This window comes from Rhamphochromis sp. 'chilingali', assembly GCF_963969265.1.
Source record: "Rhamphochromis sp. 'chilingali' genome assembly, chromosome: 2".
Taxonomy (NCBI): domain Eukaryota; kingdom Metazoa; phylum Chordata; class Actinopteri; order Cichliformes; family Cichlidae; genus Rhamphochromis; species Rhamphochromis sp. 'chilingali'.
Window position 1 is genome coordinate 33,329,049 of NC_137930.1, and position 20,887 is coordinate 33,349,935.

At 38.5% G+C, this 20,887-nt stretch overlaps 1 protein-coding gene across 7 annotated transcripts in view; it reads left to right on the plus strand.

The window, feature by feature from the left end:
• The window catches only part of vav2 (vav 2 guanine nucleotide exchange factor), a 196,877-nt gene that overhangs the window by 172,904 nt on the left and 3,086 nt on the right, over positions 1–20,887 (plus strand). The window contains exons 10-28 of one of the 7 annotated variants that reach the window (XM_080861482.1): positions 1,700–1,795; positions 5,066–5,134; positions 5,269–5,355; positions 5,946–6,034; positions 6,130–6,262; positions 6,649–6,663; positions 6,961–7,070; positions 7,219–7,320; positions 8,775–8,863; positions 9,500–9,513; positions 9,667–9,685; positions 11,357–11,484; positions 13,154–13,225; positions 13,366–13,421; positions 13,696–13,812; positions 14,373–14,460; positions 14,595–14,718; positions 18,396–18,485; positions 18,957–19,111. In XM_080861482.1, coding sequence (XP_080717608.1) covers positions 1,700–1,795; positions 5,066–5,134; positions 5,269–5,355; positions 5,946–6,034; positions 6,130–6,262; positions 6,649–6,663; positions 6,961–7,070; positions 7,219–7,320; positions 8,775–8,863; positions 9,500–9,513; positions 9,667–9,685; positions 11,357–11,484; positions 13,154–13,225; positions 13,366–13,421; positions 13,696–13,812; positions 14,373–14,460; positions 14,595–14,718; positions 18,396–18,485; positions 18,957–19,111 — 1,653 coding nt within the window. Of the gene's footprint in view, positions 1–1,699; positions 1,796–5,065; positions 5,135–5,268; positions 5,356–5,945; positions 6,035–6,129; positions 6,263–6,648; positions 6,664–6,960; positions 7,071–7,218; positions 7,321–8,774; positions 8,864–9,499; positions 9,514–9,666; positions 9,686–11,356; positions 11,485–13,153; positions 13,226–13,365; positions 13,422–13,695; positions 13,813–14,372; positions 14,461–14,594; positions 14,719–15,471; positions 15,514–18,395; positions 18,486–18,956; positions 19,112–20,887 lie in introns of all 7 variants that reach the window. The other 6 variants (XM_080861483.1, XM_080861486.1, XM_080861484.1 and 3 more) reach the window with 6 other exon arrangements.

Sequence of the window (20,887 nt, forward strand, 5' to 3'; positions counted from 1 at the left end):
TGCTCTGGTGAGTCTGGATTTCTGCTGTGACACTTTAATGACAGGATCAGAATTTCGCTTCAAAAAGAAGATGGCATGGATTTATCCTGTTTGTGCCAACAGCTAAGGCTAGTGGTGGTGGACTAATGGTGTGGGGAACATTTTCTTGGCACACTTTGGACCCCTTACAGTACCAATTGAGTGTCATTTAAAAAAAAAACACAGCCTACCTGAGTATTTTTGCTGATCATGTCCATCCATTTATGACCACAATGTGCCTGTCTTCTAATGGCTGCTTCCACAGGTTAATGCACCATGTCAAAAAAGCTCACCGGGTTCCAGAGTGTGATAGTCAGCAAAATTATATTTACAAATTGTTAAATGTTCCTGCTGACTCCTGGCACCAGTGTGTGGAGATACATTATTATATTACAGCAGCTGGATATTTGTCCACCTGTTTTGATATGGCATTCTAGCTAGTGTTTTGCCCATGCACCATGTGCAAACACCACAGGAGAAGAGAAACATATTTCGGTGTATTGCATTACTACCAAATTCATTGTGTGCCAACTACAGAAAAAGGACAAAGTGATGCAGTATTTCTTTTAGAAAGTATACTCAAATCTAAAATTTTATATCAATCCAGACTTGCAGTACATGCTCTGAAGAGTTGTACCAACAAAATAAGCTGCTTTAGAATATGACCGTTTCAATCAAAGCCCAACTCAAAAGTAAAATTTACTGTTGAATAAACAATGACAATGACTAAATAATGACTTAAATAAATTCATCAGTGGGGCCAAGCTTTGCCTTTGTTAGGCAGAACCTATAATGAAGTCAGATGTAATTTGCATATTTGCCCCTAGAGCCTTAAAAAATTCAGAACATTTTGTTATACTGAACAAAACGGAATATTAACCAAACAGGGGTTGTGGTGGATCTTGGTTGTACTGTTAAATTTCCTTGTGCACAGGAAAAGATGAAACAAGAGAAAAGGAACCTTTACTGTGTAAATCTGGGACATTTTTAGAATCTATGTATACAACAAGATCTCCCCCTCAGTATGCTGCTATGATTTTGTGATGTTATACAGACTGAAAATCCTTAGAAAAGGAATGCAGGATAGAGCGGGATTAAAGCACATTTGCAGTTAGAATGGGAGGACAAGTGGGCCCTAGAGCTGATGAGCACAAAAGGCAATACATATAGCTACACAGGGTAGTAGTAACTGAGATACCCCATTCAAAATAAAGGAGCTTTGTAAAAGGCTAAGTCAGCCTGTTATTGGCTCAGTATAGAAAAGTACTGTTTGTAAAACAGGATAAGCTTTGCTGATATTGCACACTTAAAGAAACCGAGTGAACAAAGATGTACACAGACACCACTGTGAGGGAACCTTATAGGATAATACTAACAAAAGAGCGCTTCTTATGGAGCCGAGAGAGAATTTAGGGATATGCACTCATTTGTCAGAGGATGTCCTCTCTCAGTATGCTGCGTAATTGTGTCACAAATAGCTGGCACAACCAGAGTTTTTGTGCCCTGAAAGAATAAACCGGCCTCATTGCTAAAGGAGTGCCCTGTGAATGTGTGGAAGCAACAGCAGCAACACAACAGTGTATTCTTAAACAACAAATGAATACTTGTTTGTAGGAAATCTACAATGCTGTATTATGCAACATGTAATAACTGTGCCACTGCTTGTGTCACTCTTCCACAGGAATGTACAATGAAAGTGCAAGAAGGAAAGTTCAAGCTCCAAGATCTTTTGGTAGTTCCCATGCAGAGGGTGCTGAAGTATCACCTCCTACTAAAGGTAAAATCCAAATCTGTAAAACCTGTTTATGTGTTTACACAGTTTCATTCAAATGTCATTAAGATTTTGGCTAAATAGCCGTGTGATATCATACACACGTGCTTTATTTTTAACTTCTTACCTTTCAAAAGTTTATCTCAAACATCTGTGCTGCTATGTCTCTGTGGCACAGCCAGTGTATGTTGCTAACTTTCAGATATAGTTTGAGGTGCAAAAACCCCGTCTTCTGCAGGGAAAAGATGCGTCTCTTCCATAAGAAATCATAAAATGTCAGATGACCTGACGAACAACAGAGACATGAAAAAGGTGTTTTCTGATTTCAGTAAACATGTTGTTTCTTTCACTCTCGGCGCAATTGACTCTACACTTAAGCTAAGCTAAATAAGGAATACGCAGGTTTCTTTTGATTTGACCAAATCTGGCATCACAGTCTAACTCGAAGTCAAATCACCACTCATCAGCACGTGCTTCAGACGCTGCTAAATCCTTGAAATACAGTATATGCTGCACCCACTTCAAAGAACTTTGTATGTGACATTTTTGACACTCAGAGTTCAATGATTTGTGCTGTATATATTTCAGAAAGTTAATAGCTTTCCATCCCGAAAAGCAGATCCTCACTGTAAGATTTTCTTCTTGAGACTTCGTCAGGGAGGCTATGGTTCATCTCTGCTCTGATTTCAAATGATGCATAACACCTCTCTCTTTTATTCCGTGTCTAATGGCAATGTCAGCTGTCTGGATTTGGTCAGTGTTGTTATGATTTTCCAGACTTGTACCCTTGTCACATTAACCTATTTTACAAACTCTTTTCTGCCCTTTTAAAAAGCTGTTATTTGAAGTGTCACTGAGGCAACACATATTGCTTTGTGGACTTTAACTTAATACACCTCATTGATGTGTCTGCCTTTGCACATTATTCACTAATCGTTTATGTTGAGTTTTCTGTGTCCTTTAATTCAAAAATGTCAGGTGCTATGATTGTAGGTCCACACAGAGAGCGCCGTGGCATCTGTATTAGTTTGAATCGAACCCCTGCAGGAGTGGCACTGAGCCACTGAGGTCAAATCAACCGTGCAATAATCAGATTAAATACACCCCATTTCACTGCTTCCTGCAGCTTTGCAGTAAAACACTGCTGCACACTGAGGCCTCAGGGCATGTCAGACTGACAAGGCTTGTTTTGGTTTGGGTATGTGCGTGTTCAGTCCTGCTGAAGGGTACATCTACAGTTGTTGTTATATAGATATCATCTCAAGAGTGTGAACCCTATTTGATGATACTGTGCATGGCTCTTTTCTTCATTCTTTTATGATAGTTGAACTTCATAGAGCAAATTCAACAATTAAAACTTAAAACATGATCTTGTGCTATACATTTTGCTGTATATGTTTTGCAGTACAACTGTTTTTCTTTTGCAAATGTAATGCACCTCTTTCTTTAAAGGAGCAGAAGGTTACTTAGATAATACAAGTTACAGGTGGAGCCCAGATGAAAGCACTTTTTTCTTGGTTTTGTTTGTCAATCACTTGCTGATAATATTTGAAGTAGGCATGAAAAGCCAGTGAGGAAAATGCCCCGTATATTGAAGCTCATTATTAGTTTGAAATTGGAAGACCTAAAAACAGGGGATCTCGTCCGTGTAATAGCATAATAGCTTCAAAATATCAGACGGATGATCCATGGTTATGTTATGGGTATGTTAGTATGAGTTAAATGAAGTACTATGGTTATTTCCTAATTTACATCCGGACTTGTTTTTCACCTTATGCTTACAGTGTTTTATTCTTTTATTTTCCCACAACCTCACATGCACATTAAGTAATCCTAGCAGTTGCTGATAGTTTGGAAATTATTGTTGGTTATGCAGCTAGCAGCTAATGTCTCTTCATACTGCTAACCTCAAACAGAGATGGTTTACTTCTTTTTAACTCCATGCTGGTACCTGCCAGCAGTGAAATCTACCATGAAAACATCACTGTAGTGCTTAATGAAATAAACAGAAACTTAAAAAAATTTTTAAATATGAAAACTAACTGACTCCCTTGTTTCACACTGGGTTATGGAGCAGTAACAGGGGCTGCTGTAAAGGCAAGTTGCCATGCCATTAATAAACGCTGAATCTTTCTGGGTTTCCCTTCTCCAACTGGTATTGCACAGATTGCCATACTCATATTTGTGTTTTTGTTTAAAAAGTTCCTGTACTTACTTTATTTTTATATTTACTAAGGCATTTTTCTGTGTAATTTTGAGATTCAATTACTCAAAACGATTAATCTGTAGTGATTCAGTCCAGAACCTGTTTGGGCTGTGGCTTACCCAATTAACCAATCAGCCAGAACCACTTGGTCACATAATAAAGTTGTTTCCTAATACTTTAAGTGTCGCTGCAGTCTTCACGTCATCATATTTTTGTTTAAAATTCAGTAAACTTTTGGGAAAAAATTACACAAACATTTAGCAATACATGATCGAATGATTAGTGTTCAGAGGTCACCAAGCTCTGCTGGCATTAATGTGGAGGTCACTATTAAATACGGTGTTATTTCCTAGCACCTGAACAGTAAACCCCTTTATGAGTAGCAGGTTGTTTTACAACATAACTTTGACCAATCTCTACTTTATCAAGCTAACCAGCATATATGCTGACCAGCCTACCAAACCACAGGCAAATCTTTACCCCTAAGTGCAAGCAAGAAAACTTGCATATTTACCTTTCACATTTGATTAACTTAAAGACACCAAAGAAACAAAGTAACTTGTTAAACTGGAGTAATACTGGCCAGAAAGGCAAGTTAAAATTGTTGATGTTAGATGCAGAAAAATGCATTTGGCAGAAACTTTACTGCCTCAGGCTTAGTTTTGATTATTTTTTTTAGATAATAATCAGACAGAATTCAAAATCTGAACCAGTCATAAGATTGTATTGTACACAGCTCGAAAGCAGCTCTAAAACAAAATTGCAATGCAGTCTAATTGTGTACATTATTATCTTAGTTCTTTGCATAAAAAACAAAAACAAAACAGAAATCTGGGGCTGGGGGAGGGGGAGGGGCTAGTAAAGCAAAAAACAAGCTGAACTTGGCTGGTTGCTCTCTCCGCTTGCACTCAAGTTTTAAAGTGTACTTTTTAATGTGTTGTTAATGATTTCAGATCTGCAGTGTGCAGTTGTCAAATTTTGCCAAGACAAACAGACACACCATTGGAGTTTGGTTTTTACAGTTTCTCAAAGTACAAGAACATTTTTCTAACAAAATAATCTCTCCGTAGGAACTTTTGAGTCACTCAACTGACCGACCCGAGAGACAACAACTGAAGGAGGCTCTGGAGGCTATGCAGGTGTGTGTTTAAAAATCTTGCAGAATCACCCTCTTAGCTAAAGCTACATAATTACATACAGCCACTGTGTTGCTCAAGTGTTGTAAATACAGCTTGAAATAGCAGATGCCTGAAAGAATGTCTGGCTCTTCCAGGACCTGGCCATGTACATCAATGAAGTCAAGAGAGACAATGAGACACTGAAAAAAATCAGCGAATTCCAAAGTTCAATAGAAAATCTTGTAAGTACTCCACACTTTCCTTGCACTTGTTATCTTTTGAGCAGCTAAGAACATTTTAAAGGTTGTTCTTTAATATATACATGCCAACACACTGGCATGTTATCAACAGGTGTTTTTGAAGTTCGACAGAATGATTAGTCTCTCCTCAGAACACCTCTATCTTTCAAAGTGCTTCCATGATCCTCAGCCATGATAATTCCCTTAATAACTCATTTATGTAAACTGCAAACTGCTCACTTTAATATTTTGTGTAGCACCAACCTTTTTTCTCGTTTTTCTATCTCTCTATCACAACTTCTTTTGTTGTTCCTTGCTGATATGCCAAGTCAGTATTCAGCTTTGGTTTGTACATGTGCCACATATACAGTAATACGTACAGTAAAAGTGCTCTGAATAATTTATACATGTAGCCACTGGGTATGACTTTGGAAAAAAGTCAAAGGGAGGATGGAGAATCATCGTTTATCGTGGATATTAATTCTCTCTGAAATTAAAAGTCTAGCAAAATTATTTATTAAAAATTGCAGAATCCATTGGTTTAGTAGGCTGCTTTTTATGTTTGTTTGTTTGTTTGTTTTTTGCAACCTAAGCAGCAGGTGAAGCTGGAGGAGTACGGGAGGCCAAAGATAGATGGAGAACTGAAGGTGTGCTCCTCTACGAACCGAACAAAACAGGACCGGTGAGTCCAAGTTCTATAGTAAAACTAAACTATAATAACCTTTAGCAACATTTTATCGCTGCCAATATTCAATAAAAATGTATGATTGTCTTCAGGTATATATTCCTCTTTGATAAAGTGGTCATTGTCTGCAAGAGGAAAGGCTATAGCTATGAGCTCAAAGAGATTATTGAGCTGCAAAATCATAAAATGTCGGATGACCCGACGAACAACAGAGACATGAAAAAGGTAAGAACATCACGGTTTGAAATGAGACAGAGCAATTTCGTCAGTGAGATCTTTGTAAAGGTGGCCCGGCCGGTGTAGGCGATGAAGCGGCATGTGTAATCATTACAAATGTTGCCCTTGAGCTGAAGGAGCTTGCTGATGGTAATTTCTGATGTGATTTCAGATGGGGTAATACACTGTTGTGTCAAACGTGCATTGTGTTCATTCGTGCTTGTAAAATCATGTAAATGCAATGAAGATCATTTAGGATTCATGAAAACGTACTGCAGTGCACTGGGCATCCGGTCTAACATGGCTTTTTTGTTTTTGGATCTGCATGCGTGCGTACATGTTTGCATGTGTAACTGGGTCTTTCTCTGGTGTCTTTCTTTTTGCATGCTTACCAGTCCTGTGGAAAAATGGTAAGCTCAAATGATCCCCTTATTTAACACATCTTCTCATAGTGGCTTTTTTTTTGTTTTTGTTTTGGCTGTGGTGATTTTTGGGATGTAATACCTTGATTGCATATGCACAGTCTGAGTCTGTGACCAGCGTCTTATCCAATTAATTGCTAAAGCATGTTGATGATCTTTTAGGTCTGACTTGATTTGACCATATATTTGTTGGAACTGCTGATATCACATGCCTCTTTCTTATCTCGGTCTGCCATCCACAAACCTTTTTCTGCCATCTGTTCAACACTCACTTTTTCTCACCAGTGGTCTTATGGTTTCTACCTGATCCATCTGCAAGGGAAGCAGGGCTTCCAGTTCTTTTGCAAAACTGAGGAAACAAAGAGGAAGTGGATGGAGCAATTTGATATGGCCATGTGAGTATGACTAGTTGGATAAAATGTATTTTATGTGAGACTAATTGTCTTTGCCATGTTATTTTTCAGTAGCATGGGAAAAAATAAAGAATCCTAGGTATCCTCAGTTTAACTGGTTTATTTAATTCCATATTATTTACTTATCTAGGTCCAACATCAAGCCAGAGAGAGCCACAGCTAATCAGCACAACTTTGAAATGCACACATTTGATAAGAATACCAACTGTCGAGCCTGCAAGATGCTCTTGAGGTAATGACCCTGACAACCCCAGCGCTGGTATCTTTAGTGCCGTTAATAATGCACACCGAATACATCCTTATTCCAGACTCTCTAGTGACTGTTATGTCAGCATTTGGTAGCAACAGCATTTTTATGTGTTACTTATCCAGACAAACTTTATGAAGCAGAGACACTGTATGTCCAAAATATGCAACGGCAGAATTATTAATAAATTATGATGCACAAAAAAGGAAGTTCAATGTTTTCACTGTCACCATCTTGGTGTTTTGAAACCACATGTGTCAGCAGATGAGCAGAAACAGAGGACATTCTGTGGCTAATCACTTGTGATTGACAGTTTGTTAACCAACGAGCATCCTGGATAATCCTCCTCTCTGATTCCCTGACTTATAATTTACAAAATAGACTTAATGTTTTATTCAGAGTGTCATGAAAATAGCAACTGAGCCCAATAAAATGATCAGGGAAGTGTTTACTGAGAACACAAAACCAGGGAGCTGATGGTCTTTTTGGCAAAGAAGCACTGCTGCCAGGAGACCTTTTGCAACTACTCCCACGTTGGCTTCACTTTTTCATAAAAGCACACAAAAGTTATTACAGTTAGGTAAGTATTTGGACAACAACACAATTTTTGTAATTTTGACTCTGTACACCACAAACAGAGGAGAAAAAAAATACCCTTGGAGTGGAGTATACACTACAGCAGTACAAATATAAAAATAAATAATTTAAGTAGCATTTGGTAGTGAACAAACAAACAGACTTAAATCACAGAGGGAATATGTTTTTGGCTCGCATAACCCGTCATTAGTGTGAAAGCATTCCTTGGAAAATATTCTAGTAAGTGTGACTGCGGCTGACGGATGTTATTTTTAAACATTTCCCGGCCCCGCACCACCCACAGTGTTCCTGAGTACACCTTCTCTCATGTGAGAATGCTGCTCGTCTGCAGTGGGATAGCCCGTGTCACTGAATCACCACTTTCACCTCTATTAGAGTCAGCCGGCTAAACCCCACTCTGTGTATTGACCCACAAATTGCGTGGCTTTGCTGACCTAAATTCACAGAGCCGATGGCAGCAGGGACCAGCGTTCTCTCTTCCTGCTAGATGCTAATTACTGCTGCAGTCCCAGCAGATCCCATCGTGATTTATGGCACTTACTATTCAACTTGGCAGCGTGCGATGCATGCAGTGTTACAGTACCCGTAACAAATAAACTTCAGGAGTACACGGTTTAAACTGAGCCAGTTGATTTGGTGATTTTTAAAGAATTACAGAACGGGAATGATGGAGGATGTGGATTCGCAGTTGGAACAATTATAGGAACAAGCAGCAGGTCCCCTTGTGTGTTGTTCTTACAGGAGGTTAATTTGTGTCTCAGCCACTTCCTGTTTGCATTACTAAAGTGCATGTTTCTCTGTGTGCGTGTGTGTGTGTGTGTGTGCGCGCGCCTGTCCTCAAGGGGCATCTTCTATCAGGGCTACTACTGCTCTCGCTGTGGAACAGGAGCTCACAAAGAGTGTCTAGAAGTGATCACCATTTGTAAAATAAGTAGGTATTTCCTCTTTAATAGAAGATGTTATTCAGATGACTTTGTGAGGGTCAAGTAGTGAGCAAATGATAAAAATAGATCAATAAAAACTGTGTGACATATGTCACGGACATGCAATGATGACTGCTGTAATTTGATGACCCCTGTCCTGCTTGTAGGCCTCTTTATGCAGCAGTAAAAGGGAGGCAGGCTTTTTTATTGTGTCAGTGGATTTAGCAGCAGTATCTGACAACATATTTACTCAACATGAATTCAGAAAATCATTGTGGCCTATTTTCTCAAATTTGAGCCAATTTAATAACTGCTGAGTGAGGTTCAGTATGAACCAATCAAGTTCTTTGATAGTCGAAGGTCATAATTAATCAAATAAATTCTTAAAATAAGTTAGTGTGTGTATAATAAGGACCACAGAGCAGGACTGTAACAATATAGTTTGATGCTTTCAGTTTTATCTGCTGTTTAACGCTCACAGGAAACCAGTCATACTACATTGCTGTTAGTCAGCTTAAAAAAATGGTCTGCATGAAGCTATGCTGTACATTTTGGCATGCTGATGTCAAGTGCTGATGGATCCACTTGGTGAAATATTTTCTTGTGAATCTTCTTTGACAATCTTCAATATTTCCTCTTTTCAGATCCTCTTGACTTGGTGAGTAGTTTCTTTTTCACTCAATATACAACAGCTTTCTCTAATTGTCACCATCTTTCTTTGTTGAATAATTACCACAAAAGGATAAAAGGTGATGTTTTTTGCTTACTTATTAACAATATCAATAATCAGATATTTGTCTCTGTTGTGTAGGAGCCTGGATTATCACCTGGTAAGAGCTAACATTTGAATATTCTGTCAGCTGTCAACTTTGTTTTGGCTGTAGCTGTGCTTAAATAGCACGGCTCTCTATTGCCATCTAGTGGATAGCGCCATTGCAGCAACAATACTAACCCTATACTAATCCCTCTAAAAAAATTTGAATTTTGTGAAAAGGTTTTATTTTGTTTTCCTATAATTGGATTTAAAAAGGTAAACTTTAATGTATTCTGTATCATCACATGTTCACATCACAAGTGAACTATTTCGAGCTAGATTATAGTTTAATACCGATTTTTTTGTGGCTTTAAAAAATTATCAGAATTCCAGCATCTGAAATTATTAAATTATTTGTGATCAATCAAAAAAAACGACGTATAATACAGAAATGAACAATTTCTGTTAAGGTAGCACTTGGTTGAGGCTTTTTTACCATGAATTGCTACATCAGTCTGGCGTAGTCTGGTGGTGATCAGGTTGTGTCACTGCTTAGCTGTTAGGGAAGCCCAGATTCCTTTAATAGTTGGCTTCAGGTGTCTCATCTTCCTCAGTTTGTTGATTGAGGAAGATGAGATTCTCTGTGGGGTTTCAGGTCACGTCAGTTGCCTGGGTAGTCAAACCCAGCATATCACAGTCAGCAAACCAATAAATACTAGCTTTGGCGCGGTGGGAGTTCCTAGTTCCTGGTGAAAAAGGAAATATGCTCCATACTTTTTGTCAGGTGGAAACCTGAAGCGCTCTAGTAGGTGGTTGCATTGAATTTTTACGTGATAGTACAGAGTAGAGCAGCAACCATCAACACCAGCAGATGGCATGGCACCCTAAATAATCAAAGATTGAATTCTAGCATGAGGTTTTCACAAACACTTTTGATTGTGTGCCTCTCCATCCTTCACCCAAACTCTAGAACCTTGATTCTAATTGAAATCAAAAGAAAACCTGGACCACTGAGCAACAGTCCACTTCTTTTTCTCTTTAAACCAGGTACTTGTAAGATGCATCTGATGTTTTCCATTGTTTCAGGAGTGGCATGATTTTAGGAATTTAACAGTTGTAGCTTTGATCCTGAAGAGGTCTACGTGTGGTGGCTTTTGATGCTCTGACTCCAGCCTCGGTCCACTTGGTGTGAAGCTCTTCTTGAGTGGACTTGACACTCTTGTGAAGGCACTCTTCCCGGCCGGTTCATCTTTTCATTGATATGCTTTGATACAGCACTGAACAGCCAGGCTTTTTTGCAATGACCTTGTGTGGTGTTACGTCCTCGTGGAGGGAGTCGACTATCATTTGGACAACTGTCAAGCTAGGAGTCTTGCCTGTGACTGTGGTTGCATGTACCGAAGTAGAACGCGAGATACACATTATTTATATAGTTTGAATAGTAACTAGTGCAAACCCAAAATTAAATATGCCAATAAGTCTGTCAATAAGCATCAATACTCCAATCCAGCTAATGAAAATATAATATGTAAAAGTTTACCTTTCTCTATTATATTACAAAAAAGTAACCTTTTCACAATATAAATGCATTAGTAGAGTATGCAGAAGTACAGTAGAGATACACTTGCAGAATCTGATCGTTTCTTTCACAACTCTTCTACAGCTTTTGTTTTCTCAATGTCAGTGGACTTTTTTATTAGTGAGAAGCTGGAAGCGGTAATGTACTGGACACTGACTGTTATTGCAGGTCCTAAGATGGTGGCAGTGAAGAACTACCATGGCACACCGGTGCCTCCGGGGAAGACCCCTCTCTGTTTCCAAACAGGAGATTTTATCGAGCTTCTGAAGGGAGACCCGGATATCACATGGTGGGAGGTAGAGTAGTCAATCATTTTTAAATCAATCCATCCCTCACTTTGACACACGCAGCTTGTTATGTAAGACAGCTGATGTTGGCACAGCACCTCACATAGTGGATTTGAAATGAATCAGTGATTCTCATGTTAAATTCAATTTTTTTTTTTACCTGTGAGATAGAAAGTGTAGAACATAAGTCAAGGTTCTGTCTCTGTTCAAATACCGGCACTTCCAGATTGAAATAGTTAGCATATAGGATCGCTATTATTGGATCTGGACAAAAACCTTGTTTTATTGGACAATTGCAATGACTTTGGTGGAGTCTTATAATCAGCAAAGCTAAAGTCTAAGCACACAACCTCCTGTAAAACTGTAGATTAGTTTTTACACACACAGGTTTTTTTTGTATTGATTGAACAAACAAGATATATGTGTTAATTACTGAGCGTTTTGTTGCCTTTGGAGCCATTTCCGTCATTTCTTTTCATGTTTTCTAACCAGGCTGCAGAAAGCACTATCAATCTTATCCCTCTGGTGGTGAACAAGTACAGTAACATACCCCAAAATGCCTTTAATTCAAATTGCTGTGGAGTAGGCAAATCCCTAAGTGCTTTCTTTCCCCCCATGCTACAAAAAAAGATAATTTTTCTTGTAGTTGCAAATCATCATCATATTCCAGCGCACATCTTGTAAACAGAGTCCCCTTGTCACCTTGTCAGTTTAAATTAATAGCGCTTTGGCTTGTGCGTCTCACTAAAATACCACAGGATACTTTAAAGAGTGTTTGAATGATAAACTGAGCCACGCTTGCCTAAAATTGTTCTAAAATCTTAGAGGAAGTTAAAGACTTCTTTGCACCTTCACCAATGGAAATAAATCACTTTTAGCTGAACATTAGAAGAGGTGTACGTGCAGACCTGGAGGATCCTCTGCAGTGAATTAGTCTGGATGATAGGAACTGTGACACTGTTTGCTCCAGGAACTGTTGGCATTCCTGCTGAATCACCGACTCTAATATCAGGCTGGCTTTTCCTGAAGTGACTCTGGGCAACTTTCTGATGACATTAATTGATCTTAGCTATAACAGTAGGCTATCCCTCTACAGCATGGCAGTTTAATCTCTCAGTGTGATGTCAGCAGGTGTGCAGAGTTTAAAATCGATTGCTGCAGGCATAAGATGGAGTCATTTCATCCTCTGTCTGACTTTGATGGGGAAAGTTTGTACATACAACATCTAGCACCGAAAATATGATGCATAGCGTGTAATATTTATTTAGCTCCAAGTGAATACATCGTCTTTCAGAAATGTTTTACTTTAAATTTTGACAAAACGAATCCAGTGCAGATAAACTGGCACCACTAGGAGGCACCAACGTAACACTGTTTCACATTATACACAATAAACTAAAGAATCTCTGCTTCAGATATTGGTTTATTAATATAGTCTTACTTAACAATGATTACTTGCAAGGAGGAAATATAGTTCTTAGTTTTAGTTTTTCCTCTATAAACCCTACAAATTTTTCAGTGTGTCTTAGGATTTCCAAATTTTCTGTATCTACACTAAACTACATATTACCCATTTTCCCTTTTTTTTCCACAGATGTTCTAAAGTATTTCTTTGCCTGAAGTAAGCACAGTTTTGTTTCACATCTAGAAATAAACTTACCTTGTGTTTGTCTTACAGGGAAAGCTGATACAGACACAAAAGAGCGGCTTTTTCCCCAGTTCCTATGTAAAGCCTTGTTTGGACCCAAAGGTAATGCACCCATACACCTGTAAAGTGGGTTGTGACTGATTACAGCGTGTATGATTTGAGAGTGGACGAGTTTATGCATGTGCATGTCAGTTAGTCCTGTGCTGTGTTCTTTAATGAACGGTGTCTGTTATGTGCGACAGCCCTTCCAGTCATGCCGGTCGTCCTCAAGGGATGCAGACTACTATGGATATCCTTGGTAAGACCCATAACTGTGCATTTAATGGGCCTGTGCACTATAAGGTACCATTAGCCCAAGGTCAATATCCTGTAATTAGTGCAGATCTGTTAATGTTAAACTGTAGCGTTATCTCAAAGCAGTGGTTCAATTGAAAGCAAGCTGACCCTAACCAAAAGATTAATTACTACATGGGTGATTGAAGTTAAGTGTTTTTAAAGCTTTTAGAGTGTCATTTGATGAAACAACTTAAAACAAAAAAAACAGTGACCTCTAAATTTTGTTTTTTCTGTAGGTTTGCAGGAAACATGGAGCGGCAGCAGGCAGACAACCTTTTAAAATCCCACTGCAGTGGGACCTACCTTATCAGAGAGAGGACAGCTGAGGCGGAGAGGTTCGCCATCAGCATCAAGTGAGTATTTCAGATCTTACAGGGGAGGAAAATGTCAAGGGAAGGTTTTTATCCATATCTCATGGGGAATAAATATTCTCACAGGGAGCCCTAGTCAGCTTTTTCTGTGCATCTTTTAGCTCCAGCTAATTACTACTCAGTAATTGCTTTTTTTTTTTTTTTTAATCCTTCCTTTTTTGTGCCTTTTCAATGAGACGATGCATTCTCAAGAGGAAAAAAAATCCACGAGTTCTTTACTGGAGTTGTCATATAATGATGGGTTGAGAAAGGGAATGCACATTTACACATTTGTGTCTAACTCAGGTGATGAGTGACTGTGGGGACCAGGCTCGATATAATTAAGTAAACAAATCTGTTAAGAAGTCTTAACTTTAAGAAAAAATACTTAATTTCCATCTTATTCAATCAGATATACTGAAAAAGAAATGTGTGGAGCAGCAGAACACATTAAGTTAAGGGCACAGGAGAATACAGGCTCAACAGTAATATGCAAGATATGGATAAAGAAAATCGATAACAGTGGAAAAACAACATCTGTTCTTGGTGATTTCTCTTTACAGATTCAACGATGAAGTAAAGCACATCAAAGTCATTGAAAAAGACAGCTGGATACACATCACCGAGGCAAAGAAGTTTGAAAGTCTGTTGGTAAGTCATATTAAACTGTTTAAAAAAAAGAAAAAAGGTCATTTAATGAACTGCCAACACAGAAACACCCATAGGAGCTTGTTGTCAATGTGAAAGCAGAAAAGTTCACCTTTTTGTATCCTGTTACTTTACAGGAGCTTGTGGAGTACTATCAGTCTCATTCGCTGAAAGAAAGCTTCAAGTTGTTAGATACCACACTGAAATACCCCTACAAGTCGAGAGAACGCTCGCTTACGCGGGCCAACACACGCTCACCAGGTAAACCTTTTGAATTTTTCTCTGTTCCAATACTTTACTTTCCACTTCTGCAGCCATTCTGATACCGCATAGCAGCCAAACTCTGCAAACAACACAATCTGTTAGTACCAGAAAATCATATTAGATCCTTGAGCAATGAACAGCTAAGTACAGCCAGCTGATAAATGATAGTCAGTAAGCGTTTTGGCAGAGCAAGGTTTGATGTTTATCGGTTGTGAAAGAGACCCTAATGTTTGTCCTTCCGTGTTAATGATAACTTAATCCAAGTAACTTAATATGTGGCTTCATAGTATAGATTAAGTGACCACGATGCTTATCAGTGTGGTTCTGATGAAGCTAAGTTTTGAGAACATCTTCAGATAAAATATCCATCATTCTTTTAGAAGCAAGTTTCACTCCTTGGCAGGCATCTTCGTAACAGCACCTGGGAGTTTATTCAGGCTAACACTAAGCCCCTCTCTAAATGAATAAGGAGACGGCCGCAACGTTAATAAAAAGCTGCATAAATAACCAGAAAAATCTAATAAAAAAAAGGTGACTTTGCCTCATGATATTTAAGTTTTATAAAGTTTTCTACAGCACCTTCAAGAGTTAAATTCCACTTCAATCCAGTGTGCCAACAGAATCAACATATCTGGTTGATCCCGCAAGGGCATTTGAACAAATACGAGACTAATTTACATTATGGATGCAGTAAGCCAAGAAAAAAAACTTGTATAGATTTTGGAATCACTTCTGTCTGTTCTGTTTCAGCTATTATAAAGCAGACGGTTGGCCCTTTGGAGGGAGTAGTAGGTACAAGATTTATTCAGATATTTCTATTCAGGATTCTTTTTAGTGCCATGTCTCTCCCATATAAAATCACATGTGGTTGGCTTTGGACTTGACTCTTAAATACACTATGACTTGTGGCTTTAACTTTTCTACCACTTGACTCATGTTACAGACCTCATTTCCATTAATGAGCTCTGGGTAATGCCCACTGGAAGCTGAGTGGAACCACCCAAAGCTCTAACGAGACATGCACAGACATCTTCAAATGCTAGTGTCAGTGTTTTTGCATGGAGACTGAAGGAGCATTGCATGTCAAATAATGTCTACCTGCTTCAATGCACGATTATGAAAATACCTTTTTCACTCTCTGTTACCAAAATACACTGGTCCAGTACAAATTCAATTTCATGACACTGTGGCTGTGGATACTGTAAGAAGGGGGTAAAATAAATGAGACACACTTCCTCCCACTCTCTTTGTCTTCCCCTGTCCTCTGTTTTTCCCAAGGCCAGTGACTCTCATGACTCATACAGACAAAAAAAAGATGGAGGCCAGAGGGGCAGCTGGGCAGAGTAGGAGGGCAGCAGTGTGAAATGATAAAGAGAGTGACAAAGAGAAAGTCAGCTAACTCCAGCCTTTGGAATGACTGAATTGGCTGCCCTTCGTGGCCATTACACTATATGAATACTGGCTGTGTCTTTGCGCTAGCTTCTGTCCTACACTGGCCTCACTTTGTTCGCTCTTCACAAAGACCCAACTGGCCAGTATAGTGAAATCATTTCTCCTCCTGTTTTGGCTGAAGTTGTACACGGATGGAGACAACTGGAGTTTTTGCTAATAATGGTTTTCCTCTGTTTTATCCTTGACTGTTTCCAAGCACGTACTTTTACTTTTCGATCTGGAAAACTCTATTATGGAGTTCACACAGACATTTTCTGATAAGTCAAATCAACAACAATTGAAGCAGCTGGAAAATATATATTATATTATATAGCTGCCCTATTTATTTTATATAAAATAATTATTTTATTTTATATAAAATAAATAGCACAACTACTTCAGTTTTATTTCTGTAGTGCCAAATCATGACAACAGCCCCCCTTAAGGCGCTTTGTAACGTAAAGGCCCTGTAATAATAGGACCCTACATTAACCACACGTGACACACAGGCCCCACGACATCGATATCGTACGTAATGACATATTAAGAACAAAAAGCTCAGGCTTCATGTGAATTTCAGTGGAGCTTCATAAGATGTCACCTTTTACTACTACTACTGTTTTCTTGATCCTTTCAACAAGTTGTAACAATTTTAGGTCCCTCTGTCTAATATTCCACAAAAAAGGAATTCTGTTCCAAGTCCAGGAAAATCCAGAGATAAGAGGAAGACAGTCAGTTTTCTATAGATTTAGTGGCCAGTGCTAACTCCTTTGCTACATAGTTCCAGGTTGGCCCCTCCTTTTTGGTTCAAAGTTGCTCCAGATTTCTCAAATGCATATTCACAATGGGAATTTCCTGTCCCAGAATATCCCAAAGGGTGACTGATCTGGTGGCTGTGACGGATCTGGTGGCTGTGCAGGCCATTTGAGTGATCTCAATATCAAAAAAGCTGTTTGAGATTATTTGAGCTTTGTCACACTCTGTATTATTAGCTTTTTGTAGACCTTCAGGTAAATATCTATTCGAGAAAAATAAGTTTGAGAAAAAATCAAATCAAATAAAGTGTGACCTGGCATGGAGAGCTGCAGAGATTTTATACACACAAGTGACACAAAGTGCAAGTGAGTAAGCACAAAATCAAGATCATGTGCAATTATACATCAAGAACAAAAAAGGTCCAATTTCAAATAAATTTCAGTGTATCTCCAAGAGATATCACAGTGAACAAGAGTACTAATTTTTCAATCCTTTAAAAGTGGTTATTCCAGAAAAAAGAGCAGCATAATCAACACCTCTGTCTTTAAAATATTAGAAATTAGAGGCTGTAAAACTATGTCTTTATATTTTAAAAAAAAAAGCAAAAAACAACCAATTGGATGGTAGTTTAACATAAAATGGTAGTAAAACATGAGGAACATTGGTATAGTGTCCAGCTTCTTTAGGTGTTTCTTGAGTGTGTTCATAAAGAGCAGCGTATTCATTGCCTGGAGGGAAAAAATAAAGAATCTTAATGTAAGTTTTAGCTCTCTGTCTCCTTTTTAAATAAAAAAATTCAATGCATAATACTAAATACTAATATCTTGTGATAATTTCACTTTCAGCCCTTTTAGCAGCTTTTATCTTTCTCTTAATTTGAAAATAGCATGACCTTGGATTTTCCTCCATTTAAGTTGAGTTAAATGGGAACAACATGAAACGCAGACTGCAGCTATTTAAAGGCTTTCACTACTGTAAATAATAGATAACAGTGCCGTCTGCATAAAAATGGAAAGCAGCATTTGATCAGTTGTCACAAATGATGAAGTCTTGTTAATCCAACCTTCAGTTGGGCTGTCATCGTAATGCCTATTAGTGACATTATATGTTTTTCTTAATATAATATAATGTAAATTGTACAGTTAAATAAACATAACACCAAAATTTATTCTGCAGGTTGGTGTAATACTGAATAATAATGTCACTAATAGGAACAGAACAGACTCTTTCTAAAAAACAACAGAGTTCCCACGCTGCTTCTGTTTGAGACTTTGTAAATAAATTCACACTCTTAAAGCAGTCAAATTGCAACACCTTCATGGTTAAGATTAAATATAATGAGAACCGAACGCACAGGCACACAAAGCTTCAATCCAAAATCTTTTTATCTTTCTGCTTCTTTGGCTTCGCCTCTGCATGTGTTCACCTCAAACATTTTCCAGCTTTACTTCCTCCCTTGTCTCGCTCTCTCTCTGTCCTCCTCTCAGCAGCCACCTGTGCATCCTACAACTTCTCCTTCCTCAGTCCACAGGGCCTCAACTTCTCCTCCTCTCAGAGCCAAGCCCCCTTTTGGTCAGGTACTATCTACTTATCCTTTCCTTTCCCCCGCTGCCTCTCTTGTGTCCTCGCGCCGCATCTCTTGTAATTACATAATAAGCCTATGTACCTCGACCTCATTACTTCTTCTCTGTGGCACTCTTTTCATTAACAAGAACACTGTAGTTCTTCTCAGGATGACATTTCCTCATTAAATCAAGAAAAGAAAACCAATTTCCTCTCCAGTGATGAAACAAGTTGTCCTGCTCATTTGTCATTTTGTGGCTACAGCGTGTCACGCTGAAAACTGACCGGACCATCTCGCCTCTGTACATTCTTCACAACTAATTATTACCATTATGTTCAGTGTGACCTCGTCTTACAACCGTCACCCTCATACATAAACATGAATATTCATCAATACCAGTAAATAATAACTCTTGTTGCGAATTCAGCGGTGTGCCATTAAGTTAATTAACTATGGCTCAACTCCTATTGTTATCAATTTTCAGTGTTTACACCTCGAGTGGTCAGCACAGCAGTGGCCAGGTATAACTTTGCAGCGCGAGACATGAGAGAGCTGTCACTGCGAGAAGGCGACATTGTCAAAATCTACAGCAAGATCGGTGGAGACCAGGGCTGGTGGAAAGGAGAAGCCAATGGAAGAGTAAGTAACTATGAGTAAAGTGTTTATTTGTGGATGGGAAATTGATCAGACCCAAGGCATAAAAGCCACCACTGGATTAAATACCTTAATGTTGTAATATTTTGAGTTTGATCAAAAATGTATCCAGTTAGCTTTATTAAGTTAGAGATCTGCAAAAGAGAAATTCAGGGAAAGCATGTCCCCAAAAGTGCATTGATACATTTGACAATTTAACCAGTGATACCGGGGGAAAAAGAAAAAACAAAACAAAAAGATGTGGTTGAAAGACAAAAACTAGCTGCTGGGAAATGTGCCAGTTTAATAGGATGGCGGTAAAAGGGAATGTGATGTCAGCATTTTATTTTAGGAACGTTCCCTATTAGGCTGTAAATTTAGAGTTGTGCTTTGGAGCCAGAGGATCTACACAACTTGAGCGGTTGTAAAGCTAAACCTTACCACAGTCTGCTGTACAGCCTGGTGTAAAAATGCCAGAGTCTAGTTTTGATTTTTATCTGTGTTTTCCCCACCTTACTTTTATTCCCTCGTGTGGATTGATGGAAATACGCTTTTAACTTTCTCCTATGAAACCATCTGCCTGCACACGCAGTTTCTTTGGTTTGGTCTCTCTGTGATGTATGACCTTGATGGAACAGAAGTGGTAAAAAAGGTAATCTGTATTCAGTTGATGAAAGCCGAAACGTGCCGACTTAAAAAAAAAAAAGCACATCTACACCTGGTAGAACTCAGCAAAAAAAAAAGTATTTGCTAATGCAGTGTGTACAGCAAATACATTGAAATCTGTGTATCATATACTATGATAACCAGGTCAACTACTTTAGCTGGTTGCAAATCTGGTCTGCAAAGCCTCTAAGTTTTCATGAAGTGAGCTGAAGTGTCTTGATTGCTGCTGTGTATGAGAAAGACATCAAGCTCACCAAAATTAGATGCTATTTATTTCTACATTATGAAGAAATACCCACCGTAATTGGATGATTTGCTGAATGTAGTGGCTATTAGTGACGACATCAGAGCTGCTGTTTAATTTATGTCTGTTTTTACATTCTTGATATTTATAAGAATAAGATTTGACCTAGGTGAATAACCTAGTGCAACTGATGAGTATTCATTGTCCTTCCTTTGCTGTGTTAAACCCAAGAAAAGCTTGACTTCCCAGTTCTGTGTCGACATGACTCTGTGTCCAGCAAGTAGATTATCATTTGGTTGGTGGTTTCTCCACAAAGACCCATTACATATTATGGGTTCTGTACTTTGATCATTTACTAGTACTTGTTCATTTTACAGCTGAAAGGTTTCTATTAGCTTTTTTGTTTTAATGTAGCTTCCTGGCTAGCTGGTTCTGTCTGGTTTCAAACTAGAATACGGCAAAATATGAATTGTTTTAATCCACGTGTGCACATGAAATGCGGTGGTCCCTGCAAATATATTTTCATTCCCCTGCTGTTGAATTAAAAATGACTATTTTGAAATCTTCACATATCACGCCAACCCTAACATTCATGTGGAGCACCACAGGCATCACAGCGATTAATTCAGCCAATATGCATGGTGCTGATCTGTGTTTATGGACAGTGCACATGCTAGTAATTGAATCACGACTTAACTTGAGCACATAAAATATTATTGCTTCTCTTTTTAAATTAAGACATCTGCTACTTTCAACTACCTCATTTCAGCATTTTAACACCCAGTCCAATTCAGGAAAATTAAGAGACTCAGGATGAGATTTTCTTTTGACAAAACATACCCAGATACAGACCTCAACAGGTATTAATGGAT